Here is a 16,063-nt window from a genome sequence, read left to right as displayed (position 1 = left end):
CTTCACGAATTTGCATGTCATCCTTGCGCCGGGGCCATGCTAATCTTCTCTGTATCGTTCCAATTTTAGTATATGTGCTGCCGAAGCGAGCACAAATTCAATATATTTTTAATTCAGATAAAGCAATACTTGAACTATCATGCAAAACAATTACAGCTTATTTTAGAAAAACGCAACTCCTTTTCACTCAGAGGTGAAAAAGCACAAGTGCGTTTTGTTTTGTTTTGTTTTTTAAGATTTTACCGTTCAGTAATCTCCTCACCTAAGTGAGACTCAGACTCACAGCCCTGAGATCAAGGGTCACTCACCCTACCAACTGAGCCAGCCAGGCGCCTCAATGAGTTTGGTTTTAGTGAAGATCAAATTTATTTTTTTTACATCAGGTTTAAAAAAGCAAAGTTGAGGGGCACGTAGGTGGCTCAGTCAGTTAAGCGACTGACTCTTGGTTTCAGCTCAGGTCAAGATCTCATGGGTGGTGGGATGGAGCCCCAAGTCAGGCTCAGTCTCAGGCTGGGGGGGGTGGGGGAGGGGGGTCTGCTTAAGGATGCTCTCCCTCTGCCCCTCCCCCCACTCATGCACTATCTCTTTCTCTCTCTCTCTCTCTCTCAAATAAATAAATCTTTAAAAAAAGCTAAGTTGAACATCTTTATGCACTTTCTACTCAGTTGGAAAAAATATTTGTTCACAAAATCATCACCAAGTTAACACTAAGAAACTTTGATAAACTATTTTTCTTTACTTTTCTCTGTAGTAATTAAATTCCCACATTGAAAGTACAAAATAACAACACTGACATCACAGTATATAAGCAAATTGTTAAAAAATCAAATTCTAATAGTAACAAATACAATATTTCAAAAGTCCTTTTTATGATTACTCACTGTAAGTATGATCATTTGAATTTTGTGTTTAGAATTCTTTTACATCTCATTATATGACATTTTTTGGATAATGGCAATTCTAATAATGACTGATGAAGGATCAGTGATCATTCCACTACATATTTTGGTATCGAAAAAAACTTTTTCAGTTCAAATACAAATAGATTCTAACTCACAAGTCTTGATTGTCATGAAATATAAAAGCTAATAACTCCAAAGTTAAATTTATTTTTTAAATCTGATTTTGCAATTAAATTCCAGAAACAAAGAATAAAAAATATTTCTCCTAATCCCAATATGATTCTAAAAGTTTTGGGAGAAAAAAACAATCTTTGAGTAACTATATATTCAAATGATGATTTATAGTTTATTTTTTTAACCTAACAATACAAAAATACTCATTCATAAAACGTGGAAAGAAAAAAAAAAACCTCTCACTTATCTCATTAATTGTGTCCTTATGGCAATCTAAAACTAATTTACCCAGATTGTGAATTGTGATGTTTTATTTGCTTCCATATTAGTACACTGATAACAAAGACAAAACAAATACCCTCTTTGTTCTAGCAAACTGTGATAACCCAGTGTGTATACATTTTCATCAGTTTACCCTAAAAATTTAGGGTTTAATATATATACATAATAAGGCATAGATATACATGGAAAACCAGAAGACTGACCTGAAGGGGGAAAAGATGAAAGTAAATTCCAGTCAACACCAACTCCAATTATTTCATATTTTACCACTAGCTTTGATAGTAGGTTCTATAAACTATTTACAGAGCAGTGTCCATAACACTAACTTTCCACATATTTGACATATTAACTCCCATTTAATATCTACTATTTTTAAATAAAATGTCTGTTTGAAAAAAATTCTCAGTGTAATTCTCTCTCCTTTATTGAATTTTTTTCCTTCCATTAAGACAGCATGCTTTATTAAGATCTAGACTTTAGGTTTCTCATACCAAGAACAAATATAGCTGGACTTTATAACCTGGATCATTTTCAAACATTTTGCAATTGGTGTCCTCAATATTTGAAAATGCAAAGTGAACAAAATTAGGATTACCTTAAGCATGTCTAAGATGTTCTGAAGCATATCACAAGCTAAGATTAAGCAAGTTGGCTACTCCAAGTTTATTCTGGAAACCAACCACACATGTAGTCACAGCACATTGAACACACCTGCTTTTTCAAGTGGCACTGCCCACAAATACCTTAGAAGTCTCACAGCTTGGGGAGCGCCTGGGTGGCTCAGTCGTTAAGCGTCTGCCTTCGGCTCAGGTCATGATCCCAGGGTCCTGGGATCGAGCCCCGCCTCGGGCTCCCCGCTCAGCGGGAAGCCTGCTTCTCCCTCTCCCATTCCCCCTGCTTGTGTTCCCTCTCTCGCTGTGTCTCTCTCTGTCAAATAAATAAAATCTTTAAAAAAAAAAAAGAAGTCTCACAGCTTAAAAAGCCTCTTGTTTCCTGAAACAGTTACTCATAAACTACAATTTTTCACGTCTTCTACTCCTGGTGTGTAAGGGTAATACAAACTAAAAGGATGCCTGGCCAATTGGCAATGCGGTATTCCTGGACATGTGCCATTTAAGCATACGGTTCTAATACCAACAATCAGATAATAAAAATAATGCTAACTTTTTATTTTGTTAAAGACAGATTGAAATCTATCACAAATCAGAGAACGAGATAATAGAAGCTTTTAAAAGTATTATACTTACTGTTTCTTTAAAATCCTTTCACGTGGAAAGACCCAAAGGTTTTCAACTTGGAAACAAATTTGAGATGAAATGCATCTCGCTCGCAGGTCTAAAAGATGCTGATTAGCAAACTAGCAATTCCGGAGCTGGTCTGATTTCTTCTGTAGACACAGTCACCGGACCGGGGCGAATCAGGCAGGGAGGCAGATTGGCCTCGGCCTGCCGCAGGCTCACACTCAGGGGGTCCGCGGGCCGCATGCTGCCGTCGTCAAGGCAACGACCTCACTCTGCCCCAACCATAGGCACAGTCTCCCGAGAGGGATACAGCGCAGGTCAGAATGCGTCCACGGCAGGCACCAACACGCCTGTTAAGGCCAAGGTCTGTAAAGAAATTAGTTGGGTGGGAAGGCACCGTCTCCCAGCTCTCAAGGTGCCCAGTCCCTGGAGTCTGTGAACCTGCTTAGCTCCAGCAAACCCTGGGCGAAGGCGTTGGCCACCGAGCTGCAAGGGGGCGGGTTCCCACCCGTCCGGCCCCGCCCTGAGTGCGCCAAGCCTCCCGCGTTCTGATTGGCTGGGCCCTGTCGTCACGAGCTACGATTGGCTCAGCGCCAACCACCCTGCCCCTTCACCTAGGGCTTGGCCCAGGTTCTGTTCACTGATGCGCAGACACCAGCACCCACTTTATACTTCAATTCTCAAGTAGAGCGGCACCTTTCTGCCTTTGCCGGGAGACCTTTCCTCGCAACGGAGAGCAAGAGGCGATTCCGGCGCTCACGGAGAGAATAAAAGGGTGGTGGTTTTGTGGGATTGGGAGAAAACAGAAGGAGGAAAACAGGCACAGAGGGCGATGAAGCATTCCTTGCAGCTTCCCTGCGGGGGCGGTGAGCAAGACCCGCCCCTGGCGCCCCCACCCGGGAAGGTTCCCCCTGACCGCGATTCGATGCTTCCTTTCCAGTCGGGGCAGTGGGGCCAGGCTGGGCCAGGTAGGTGATGAGGGTGACAGCCTAGGAAGTGATGATTAGTAGGTGAGGCAAGGTGAAAGCAAGTAGGTGACAACACAAGTGACATTAGGAGGGACCTCGAGGAGGACAGCCTGGGCACTGAAAGCGAGGGACACACTTTAAGTGGAGATAATGGAAGAGGGAGAAAGAACATGAATGAAATAAGAGAAGAGCTAGGCCATCAGAGGAACTAGAAGAGATGTGCGATACCGGCCTGTGGCAGCCAAATAGGGTGCAGTTGGGGGTGAGATTAAAAGGTACAGACCAGGGGCGCCTGGGTGGCTCAGTCGTTAAGCGTCTGCCTTCGGCTCAGGTCATGATCCCAGGGTCCTGGGATCGAGTCCCACATCAGGCTCCCTGCTCCGCGGGAAGCCTGCTTCTCCCTCTCCCACTCCCCCTGCTTGTGTTCCTGCTCTCGCTATCTCTCTCTCTGTCAAATAAATAAAATCTTAAAAAAAAAAAAAAAAAAAAGGTACAGACCATGGCTTAAGGCTAGATCCATGACCAGGCAAGACTGGTAGATCAGAATGACGCAAAGGCTTGAGTCACATAAGAAACAGGGATTTCCTCATCTTCAAGTAGTTTGGGGTTTAAGCCATACCCCTCCAGTGAAAGGCCTTAAGCACTCAAGTTATTTTCACATTGTATCACGAAGAGTATGGGAGCCTGGCTGGCTCAGTCCCGGGAGCATGCGACGCTTGATCTCGGGGTCCTGAGTTTGAGCCCCTCGTTGAGTGTAGAGATTATATAAATCTTTATAAAAAGAAATCATGAAGACTAAACGTTTTATAATCGTATTTGGGCTCTAGAACACCTTGATCCAATTAAGAGAATGTCCTGGAACAGCAGATATTTATAACTATAGTCAATATTAAGGTATTAATTCTTTCTTGTATACTAAGAAATAAATATTCTGATTTATAAATTATCTTTTGTAAGCTTGGTTAGCATGAATTAATCTTCCAGTGCTTGATCACCTTGGTCAAGCTGCTTAAAATCTAGTTCCTGAACCTGTAATCATGAGGAGCAGACCTAGGACCTGGGCATGGAAAGAATATAATTCTTTGGCCAATCCAAGATGTCCTCATGTAGAAATTAGCTCTATCCCTGGATGTGACCAAGTAGGAGGGAGGCATGCCCTGTTTTGTTACCTCTATAGGCTATAACAGAATCTGATGAATTTTTTATATGAATTCAGGAGACCCCCTTTTATAAAGTGGCAAATCCATGTTTGTTAGGACTGAAGTTTGAGAACAAGAATACAAAAATATTGGGGCACCTGGGTGGCTCAGTCGTTAAGCAGGGAGCCTTCGGCTCAGGTCATGATCCCAGGGTCCTGGGATCGAGCCCCACATCAGGCTCCCTGCTCAGCGGGAAGCCTGCTTCCCCTCTCACACTCCCCTTGCTTGTGTTCCCTCTCTCGCTGTCAAATAAATAAATAAATAAATAAATAAAATCTTTAAAAAAAAATACAAGAATATTTTATTTTTCCAACCTTACAAATATATTCAACAATATGAACATTTAAAGGCCCCTCCAGACAAGAGGCCCTGAAGCTTAAATAACCTGTTTATATCCCACAGGGAACCAAAAGGATAAAGACTAAAAAACTAGATTCGGTGAATAGAATGCTTTCTTTCAAAAAGAACTGAGTTTGGGGGCGCCTGGGTGGCTCAGTTGGTTAAGCGACTGCCTTCAGCTCAGGTCATGATCCTGGAGTCCCAGGATCGAGTCCCGCATCGGGCTCCCTGCTCGGCGGGGAGTCTGCCTCTCCTTCTGACCCTCCCCCTTCTCATGTGCTCTCTCTCTCTCTCAAATAAATAAATAAAATCTTTAAAAAAAAAAAAAAGAACTGAGTTTGAAAGCCAACTGTGAAGGAGACATAGGGTATTCAACAATTATACATCCTGGGTAAAGCTACCTACAGGTTTGCTGAAGAGGAGGTAGCATTAGGTAGAAGCAGGATTGGGTTATTGCTTATTTTTTGTTTTCACCTGGGAAATCTTTGTAGGGAAAAAGAATGGAGAGAAGCTTTAAAGAGGCAAGAAAAGGAATAATGAAAAGCCTAGGACAGGTAGTGAAGAGGCTTAAAGAAAAAAGGAAAAACTGAGAAAAGTGTAGGACGGACACAGTGGCTGGTCTAGATCTTCTCAGTAAAAGAACTTCATTTTTGCTGAAAAAGATAATGGTGAGATTGAGGCTCAAGGATTTGAGAGCAGAAATACCTTGAAATAGTTACAAAGAAGTCATTTTGATATGAAAAGAATATAAAATAGTAAAATGTGCCCACTTGAGCCTGGACACCATGAATTTGCAGTGAAACCAACTGACTCTATTTTATAGGACTTGGCATCCCCAGGGGCAAGAATGGAGAAAACAAATGGCACACAAGCTAACTCTTAGAGAATTGGTACAGCAAGAAGAATAAACAAAGGAGTTAAGAAATCAAGTATGATGGAGGGGCACCTAGCTGGCTCAGTCAGAAAAGCATGTGACTCTTGATCATGAGTTCAAGCCCCACACTGGGTGTATAGCTTACTTAAAAAAAAAAAGAAAGAAAAGAAATCAAGTAGGATGGAGAAAGCACCATTGAAATGGCTTGCCATGGGTTCCAGCTAGATAGGAAGACAAATTTTGACAGAATTTAGCTAATAAACTGAAAATGCAGAGGCACTGAAGGAGTGGAGTTCACATAGGCATGAAGTTTAATGGGAGTGAAACAGGAGAAAAAGTGACTGTTAAAGCAATTTGTGAATTTAAGACCTTGGAATTGGCACAAGATGATGACAATGATGGGTTCTAAAGGGTGGAATGTTTGGCTGTTCCTTTGGGTAGCTGAAGATTACTGAAGAATGTCATTGGAATTGAGTTCAATTCCATGAGGTCACAGTATGAAAAGTGATGAACTTTTTATGAAAAATCATAACATGAACTACTCAAGTGGGAAAATACAGGGAGAGGTTGAGAGGGACATTTTAATCACTAAAAAAAGTGAAAATATTGTAAAAATCTAAAGAAAACAATGTGGGTGTGCATGAGACTGGCAACAAGAGAAGAGAAGTGGAGATATGGCAAAGAAACAAAAGATAAAAGAGACTAAGGACCATATGACCTAGCAATTCCATTCCTAGGTATATACCCAAGAAAAATGAAAATATATGTTCACATAAAACTTTAAACAAATGTTTATAGCAGCAATGATATTCATAATAGCCAAAAAGTGAAACTCAAATGTCCATCAACTGATGAATGGATAAACTATGGTATATCCATACAATGGAATATAAAAAGAATGAAGTATTGCTACATGCTACAACATGGATGAATCTTGAAAACATTATGCTAAGTGAAAGAAGTCTGACACAAAAAGCCATGTGTTGATTCCATTTATGTAGTGTCCAGCATAGGCAAATCCATAGAAACAGAAAGATTAGTAGTTACCAGGGACTGAGGGAGAGATGGGAATGGATTTGGATTTGGATGGGTATGGATTTCCTTCTAGGGTGGTGAAAATGTTCTGGAATTAGATAGTGGTCATGGTTATACAATCTTGTGAATATACTAAAAACCACTGATCTGTATTAAAAGTGTGGATTTTATGTATGTAAATTATCTCAATACAAAATAGACTACAGGACAAGAAATATATGGCCTTCCCAGAAATCTTTTTCAATAAATTTACATATTTTAGCTTAGAGTAGCCCAATTGTCTTCCTCACTTTAGTGATCATCCCTATTAAATGACTCTTGGCAATGATCATTCTCTACACATCTTGACATCCAAAAACTATGTGCTTGGGTCAGTTTCTTGCCAAACAAACAGACAAAAAATACCTCTCACTTAGGTCCCATGAGATACTGAATTATCATAGGTTTTTGGCATCACTTCAAATGAGTCACCAAGTGAACAGAAGGGTCATAAAACTTCAGACTACAGAAAGTAGTCTTTATTTTCAGTATATTATATAGCATGGAGCTATGTATGAATACATCTCATACTATGAAGAAAATGGACTTATTTTGAAATCCTGGTTCTTTGATGGAAGAACACTTGCCATAGAAGAGAGAATTCTGTTCTCAACCTAGTAGTTGATTCAATGACCTCATTACTACATATAAAAGTGATTAAGATGACAATTAGTTTTGAACACCTAAAGTACAATATACCACTTACTTTGCCAAATTCAACATATATCTATACTATAACAGTGTGAACCTGGAAATTCATTCCTCAAATGTTAAAAACACACATTGTTTGCACTGGTAACATGCCTCTTACAAAAACTCCCCCTTGACGTTCCATCTCCCTCTAACCTCTACCCCATTCCTCTAATCTTTATAACAAAACTTGGGAAAAACTATTTCAGTGATATGATAAGGATGAAAGCCTAAGAGAATCAGAAGTAAACGAATAGACTTTTTCTGTAAAGTCACTATGGCCTATATCTTGCCAAGGCCATCTGTAGCAGAGATTACTAACTACTCACAATAAGCTGGTTCCTTTTTCCTGTATGTATGGCTTGTTTATTTTCTGCAATCTCCATTGAGATTGGGGTCATGTGACTTAAGTCAAGCCAATGGAACATGAGGTATCTACCATTCCCAGTCCTGGCCCATAAAAATCTCCACACAAGATCCTCCATATTCCTTTTCTCTTTCACCTGGCTATAACAAAGATGACTACAGCATGATCTTGGAGCCACACATTAAAGCTGGTAGAGCCTTCATTCATCTGTGTTCCTAAATGACCAAGTGGGGGAGGGCCAGACCACTGGCCTCTTCACTACCACTCTCCTATTTTTTTTTTCAAGATTTTATTTATTTATTTGACACAGCAAAAGAGGCAACACAAGCAGGGGGAGTGGGAGAGGGAGAAGCAGGCTTCCCACCCAGCGGGGAGCCCGATGCGGGGCTCAAACCCAGGACCCTGGGATCATGACCCGAGCCGAAGGCAGATGCTTAATGACTGAGCCACCCAGGTGCCCCAACTCTCCTATTTTTTATAGGTAAAAAACAATTGTTGGTGCCATTAGACACTTGGGGTCTATTTACTATAGCAGATAGCCCAGCTTAATTAATTCACTACCTTATTTGACCTCAGCAGCATTTGACACAACTGTCTATTCTTTCCTTTTGAGATAAACTCTTGAAACTTAGCTTTCCATGACACCAGTACTTGCTATATTTTGTCTCCCTCAGTTTCCTTTGCAGGCTTCTCCTGTACTAGAACCCTGAATTTTTTTTTTTTAAGATTTTATTTATTTGACAGAGAGAGCACAAGCAGGGGGAGCGGCAGAGGGAGAGGGAGAGGGAGAAGCAGGCTCCCCGGGGAAGAGGGAACCTGACGTGGGGCTTGATCCCAGGACCCTGGGATCATGACCCGAGCTGAAGGCAGATGCCCAACCGACTGAGCCACCCAGGTGCCCCTAAAACCCTGAATTTTAAGAGTATTTGAGGGCTCAGTCCTCACTCAGCCTCTTCTCTTCTGTACACTTACTCCCTAGGTGATCTCATCTCATCCACCAGCTGCAAAGACCTATACTGGCCACTCATAGCACTGAGCTCTCCTCAGAGAACTCCAAAATCAAACCACCTGACATTTCTTCCTGGCTATTCAATTGGCATATGAAACTTAACATTGCTAAAAGAGAACTGTTGATTTTTCCCTCCACAATCTACTCCTGCTCCTTCAATATCTCAATAGAGTACAGCTTTCCACCCAAGTTCCATAAAAATCCCAGGGATCATCCTTAAACATTCTTTCCCTCACATTCAGAATCTAATCCATAATTAAGTCTTCTAGGTTCTATCTCCACAATATATCTTACTAGCTGACCATTTATCACCATCTTCACAACTGCAACCCTAATCTAAGCTACCATGTCCATCACCTGATATCCCTTCCTAACAGTCTCCACACTAATTCAGATCACATCACCTCCCTGTTCAGATCCTTACAAGCCCCATACAAGGGTAAAATCCAAACTACAAGGCCACCCACAATTTAGCTCTTATCTCTTGATATCTGCTGTTATGGCCCCACTGGCCTTATTGCCCACGTACACACCAAGCTTCCAAACACAGAGCCTGTGCATTTGCTCTTCATTCTATTTGGAATGTCACCTACCAGTTCTTATCAAGACTGCCTTCTATTTTGGACCTCAAATGTACCTCTTCAGAGAGGCCTTTCATCACCACCCTCGGTAACGATTACGCAACAGCCCATTTCCTGTCACTATTGCATTCTTCACTACTTCTGCCCTCTGTTAGCCATGTGATCTTGGAAAAGTAGCTAACCCCTGTGCCTGAATTAACTCTTTTGTAAAATAAACAGTACTCTTCCTCACAGGATTACTGTTCGGACTAAATGAGTTGTACTGTGCCCAGAACTTATCAGGACTGAAATTACTTCTTTCCATGTTTGTTGCCACCCTCCCTCAAAAGATACAAGTTTCCAGAGGGTAGGCTATATACCTGCTGTATTGCTAACCAGCACCTAGGATCATTTCTGGCACATACCAAGATTCTAATAAATATTCACGGACTGCTGTGTAAATCCTTCTCACTTCTGTCACACATTTGTTACTTGAGTGCCTGCTTTAAAACATCACTCTAAGTCACTTCTGGTAAGTCATCATGCTGCAGCTCTCATGTCTGTTTTCTAAGTCGCTATCCTTATCACCAATATGCAAGAATTTTTTACCTCTACAACCTCTAGTTCACCTTCTTTCAAGATTTTATTTGAGAGAGAGAGTGAGCAAGCAAGAGAGAGAGAAAGCACTATCCAGGGGAGGGGCAGAGAAGCAGACTCCCCACTGAGCAGGGAGCCCAATGTGGGACTGGATCCCAGGACTCTGGGATCATGACCTGAGCCGAAGGCAGACCGATGCTTAACCGACTGAGCCACCCAGGAGCCCAGTTCACCTCTTTAAAAACAAAAACAGAGCACCTGGGTGGCTCAGTTGGTTAAGCGACTGCCTTTGGCTCAGGTCATGATCCTGGAGTCCCGGGATCGAGTCCCGCATTGGGCTCCCTGCTCAGCAGGGAGTCCACTTCTCCCTGACCCTCCTCCCTTTCATGCTCTCTCTCGCAAATAAAATCTTAAAAAACAAAACAAAAAAAACAAAAAATTAAACTTAATAGGGTATTCGGTTTTAAAAAATATATGTAAAATGATGGGCCCTCAGACATTATTCCTTTTTATCAGCTCAGAGATGTGGAGTACTTGACAGCTATTTGATTTCTCAATGACTTTTTTTCAAAGTCTACCCCTAATGTAGGGCTTGAACTCAAGATCCAGAGTTCAAGAGTCACGTGCTCTACCGACTAAGCCAGTCAGGCACCCCTGCAGCGATGTGACTTCTGTCCAATTCTCTACTCTGCCTCATTACTTAATGCTGTGCTTCCTGAATGTAGTTCCTGACTAAGGGAGCCTTAATTTTAGGATCCAACTAAAGTTGGAGGCTGTGATTTTACAATTTGCTAAAATAACCCCAGGATAAAAAAGCATTGCATTCAAAGTTTAAATTTCTGGTATTTCAAACTTTTTTTTTTTTTAAAGATTTTATTTATTTGACAGAGAGAGAGAGAGAATACAAGCAGGCAGAGCAGCAGGCAGAGGAAGAGGGAGAAGCGGGTCCCCCATGGAGCGGGGAGCCTGATGTGGGGCTTGATCCCAGGACCCTGGGATCATGACCTGAGCTAAAGGCAGACGCTTAACCGACTGAGCCACCCAAGCGCCCCTCAAACTCATTTTCTAAAATAAATCATCCTTTAAAGCAGATTGACCCTTTTGGCTAATGCAGTATTTCAAATTATGTCATACTAGTATGACTGCAATATCCTTTCTGAGCTTCATTCTACTTGGCTGTAAAATAATGACTAACTTGCCTAAATATTAAACCAGATGTAAAGCTACCAGAAGTGTGACTCAATTTACCTTTAAATATTATAGAAAACTCATTTTAGAAATAAAAATGGGGGGGGGGCTGGGTAGCTCAGTCGTTAAGCATCTGCCTTCGGCTCAGGTCATGATCTCAGGGTCCTGGGATCAAGCCCTGCATCGGGCTCCCTTCCCTGCTTCTCCCTCTCCCACTCCCCCTGCTTGTGTTCACTCTCTCGCTGTGTCTGTCAAATAAATAAATAAAATCTTTAAAAATAAAATAATAAAAATGGGTGTAAAGATATTTTACTGGTTGCACTATTTTAAAGTGGAAACATCTGCTTTTCATTGATAGCTGTATGTTATCCAGAACTTGTCATTGTCAATTCCTTTTATCAAAACACCTCCTAAATTCAGGTGCCAAAAAATGAGCTACGTCTATTTCCTTCCCTCTGATGTTAAGTCTTGAATTACAATAGCTTTTTAGTTTTCCTGCTTCCATTCTTGTCCTCCTAGCGTATTTTTTTTTTAAAGATTTTAATTACTTGAAAGAGACAGAGTGACAGCACAGGTGGGGATTAGAGGGAGAAGCAGGCTCCCCGCTGAGCAGGGAGCCCCATGCGGGGACTCAATCCCAGGACCCTGAGCTCATGACCTGAGCCAAAGGCAGAGACACTCAACCGACTGAGCCACCCAGGCGCCCCTCATACCATGTATTCTTGACATGGCATTATTCTATCATTCCCGTGCTTAATTTTTTTTAACGGCTTCCTGCAGGAATTAGAAAAATAATCAAATAAATTCCTTACCCTGGTTGAAGTGATCTAATCCCCTTATGTCTCCTACACTACCTCTTAACCATTCTGACAACTCTTGACCCCACTTCACCAATCCCAGCGTCTTCCTACCTTCCCTGCTTTTCCAATTTTACAGGCTTTAAATCAGCTGGTCCCTCTGGCTGGAGTGCCAGAATGGGTGGTCAGGGAACACCATCCTAAAGTCAGTGGCTACGTTATCTTAATGCTTTGCATAGCATTTACAACTACACTTTATCATTATTAATAAGCTCAGGGAGATCCATGCTTCTCTTATTCACTCACATTAACTTCAAAATCAAGAACAGTGTCTGGCACGCAAAGGTGGCTCAATCTACACTTTATCAAGTGTTAAATGGTTTGTCATTAACAGTGTAACAGTATATAGGAAAACACATACACCCAGGCTAAAGTATTTACAGGGACCATCTACAGATTAGACTATGGGAGTTCATTCTTTTGGATTATCTGTATTTTCTATAATGTGCACAGCACGTTTTAATTGCAGTTAAGTATACATAAAATTGACCATTTCATATACTGAAATAAGGCACAAGCCAAAATTTTACACAATCCTAGACAGCCTGATCTTTTCAGGTCCAGTTTAACATCAAAATCCAAGAGGGTTTCACTAGCACTCCTGCCTCCTCACCCAGAAAGCCTGTTTTCCCTTGTGTTTCACAAAGCATTTTATTTCTCCAATTATGCAAGTGAGAAACTTAGAATTCTTCTGATACCATCCTTTCCCTCACCAAGCCCTGGCCATTTTACCCAAGTCTTTCAAATTCTTTAGATTTCTTTTTTTTTTTTAAATGTTCTTTATTTATTTATTCATGAGAGTCAGAGAGAGAGAGAGAGGCAGAGGCAGAGGGAGAAGCAAGCTCCTCGCCTAGCAGGGAGACCGATGCGGGACTCGATCCCAGGACCCCGGGATCATGACCTGAGCTGAAGGCAGACGCTCAACCGTCTGAGCCACCCAGGCGCCCCCAAATTCTTTAGATTTCTAACACCAATACTCTAGCAGCACACTTCAGTACAACCTAGTACCACCACTCGAGTATCACAGCTCTTGACTGAGATACTGGCAGTATCCATTCACCTGATTTACTCATCACAGAACTCCTTCAATTTGTTTACTATGTAGCTAGAGACATTTCAAAATAGAATTACGTGGCGGTGAGGGGCGCCTGGGTGGCTCAGTCATTAAGCATCCACCTTCGGCTCAGGACATGGTCCCAGCGTCCTGGGATCGAGCCCTACATCGGGCTCCCTACTCCGCGGGAAGCCTGCTTCTCCCTCTGCCACTCCCCCTGCTTGTGTTCCCTCTCTCGCTGTGTCTGTCAAATAAATCTTTAAAAAAAAAAATAGAATTACCTGCCCCCACTTGTTAAAATTTTCAACTTCCCATTGCTCTTGAGATTAAGACCAACCTCAAGGCCAGCAAGGCCGTTTATGATCTGCCCCCTAGCCACCTTCTTAAATATGCACCCACATACTTCTTACAGCCTGAAAAATGGATAGGAGGGAGACAGAGAAAATTGAGAACAGATGAGACTTCAGATATTTCTAGGTTAAAGAGGTCAGAAAAGTGGGATGTTCATTATTAGAGAGCCAGGTATGCATAAATCACTTAAGAGAAAATACATTGTTTTGGACTTCTGAACTTTGAATTAGAATTTCTAGGACTTCAAAGAGGTCCATGGCAGAAAGGATTTAAAAAAAAGTGTTTGGGGGGCACCTGGATGGCTCAGTTGGTTAAGCGTCGGACTCTTGATTTCGGGTCAGGTCATGATCTCGGGGTCATGGAATCAGGCTCCGAGCTCTGCAGGCAATCTGCTTCCTCCTCCCCCTCTGTCCCTCCCTCCACTACTGCTACTACTGCTCTCTCCCAAATAAATAATCTTAAAAAACAAACAAAAACAAAACAAAAACGTATTTGGAACACAGGATAGGACGACAGCAAAAATGCAATGGAGTCAAAAATAGTAACAGGTTAACACTTGCAGAGGACCCACTACATTGTTTGAGGTGCTTTATAAGATTAAGTCACTGAGAATCCTCACAATCACCCACCTTACAAATGAGTAAACAGAAGCGCCAAACAAGATCAACCACTGAATGGCAGAGCTGCCACCACTGAAGCCCAGGCTGTCTCCAAAGGCCTCCTTCTTGACCATTTTACTATATGGAAGCTACTGAATGGACAGTATGTTGAAGCTAAAGTTGTGCCTGGACTAAATGACACCACCCAGACAAAGTTTACCAGGAAAGAGACTGAGGACAGAAGGGATTGGGGGGGGGGGTGGTTGTCGTGCCTGGAGTTTTGAGGTGGTAAGATCAAGTACAGAAAACAAGAGCAGTTAAAAGAATACTAAGTCACAAAAGTGAAAGAAAGGATTTGAATAGGCAGCCAGCTTTATCAAACTCTTAGAAGGAAAAAAAAAAAAGAATCTCTGAGATCAAGGCCAAAGAGATCAATTAATTTGGCAACAGAAGCATAGTAATGTCTGTGAATGTTTAATTCTGAATCTGCATTTAGAGCATTTTCACCGGTATTTGGTAATGCTAAAAACACTTTCCTACTCTGAAGCATGTTAAGCATAAAATGTGCATATATACATAAACAGATTCAAAGATTTTAGTCTCTGTCAAAAAAAAAAAAAACCCACAACAACCCAGAAACTTCATTACTTAGGAATTATTTGGCTTAATAACATAAATTATTTTAAACAATTACTCTGTATGAACCTACTGAAACCTATCACAAAGGAAAATTTTGTTCATGATGTAATATTGTTCATTTATCCAGTCATTTTAAATAATTTAGAACTCTGGCATCAAACTAACCAAAATAGTCTACTACTAAATAATTAGAAAATCTTACGGAACACAGAATAAAAAGGGAAAAAAAGGGTCTCTGTTCTTCTGTAGTTAAAATATAAATTATGATGAGCAAGTTGTCCTAATTTAAAGGAAAAATATGAACATCTACCCACTAAATTTTCTTTCACTTGCCACAGACTACATCATATCGTAACTGAAATGGAGCATCTTGTGTGGCTGAAATCATCAAATATTTTGTTTCACATAAGCTTCCTGGACCAAATGATAATTTGCTGCTTCAAATTTGGTTGTTTTCAATATAGTGTAGCACATATATTTTATCCCTTCTAAAAAAATGTTTTTACCTAGTCATAAAGTTAGATCAAAGTTATTACATTAGCATTAAAATTGAAAGTGAATTTACTATACATTTACAAAAATCTTAAGTCTTACTTCCTTGAGAGTATGGAAATAATGATTATTCTGGTTTCTCTCCAGTACAAACTTGTGAAGACTGATTCAAGTAATCTTCATAGTGTTATGAATACATCATCAGGAAAAAATGATTTATAACTATCCCCTTTAATAAAAGAAAAGTCTCAAGTTCTAAAATTATATATGCATTAGGACCTCATTTTGCATTTGAAATACATACTTGTGAATGTGACTATTTTTCCTTTAATATTCTATTAGAGCTTGACAAATTTGTTCCAATTTCTGAATTTGGTCATGCCTGTAACTTCAGAAAAACTCAATCTTCCCATCCTCTTTTCCTTTCCTTCTGAGATAGGAGGTAGCAATCCCCTGGAAAACTCAAGTTTTGGTTTTTCATTAAATAAACATTTAGTATAAGTAGTTTAATTTCGATCATTCTCACCTTCCTTAAACTTATTCCCTTATGCGATTCTTTAACTTGTATTCAAGTTAGCTAAGTGAACTGGGATACATCTATAACCAT

At 40.8% G+C, this 16,063-nt stretch overlaps 1 protein-coding gene and 1 pseudogene across 1 annotated transcript in view; both read right to left on the bottom strand.

Annotated features, from left to right (window-relative positions):
• Window positions 1–93, bottom strand: LOC115943272 (U6 spliceosomal RNA; annotated as a pseudogene).
• Window positions 1–1,962, bottom strand: part of CDKL2 (cyclin dependent kinase like 2) — a 19,832-nt gene extending 17,870 nt beyond the window's left edge. The window contains exon 1 of the mRNA XM_081812873.1: window positions 1,954–1,962. Within this exon, the coding sequence (XP_081668999.1) occupies window positions 1,954–1,962 (9 nt within the window). The remainder of the gene's footprint in view (window positions 1–1,953) is intronic.
• Window positions 1,963–16,063: the final 14,101 nt, after the last annotated feature.

This window comes from Leptonychotes weddellii, chromosome 2 (assembly GCF_054177405.1).
Source record: "Leptonychotes weddellii isolate Sample4059 chromosome 2, ASM5417740v2, whole genome shotgun sequence".
In the NCBI taxonomy this organism is placed as follows: domain Eukaryota; kingdom Metazoa; phylum Chordata; class Mammalia; order Carnivora; family Phocidae; genus Leptonychotes; species Leptonychotes weddellii.
Note: the sequence above shows the minus strand (reverse complement) of the source record. Positions and strands in the feature narration are given on the sequence as shown.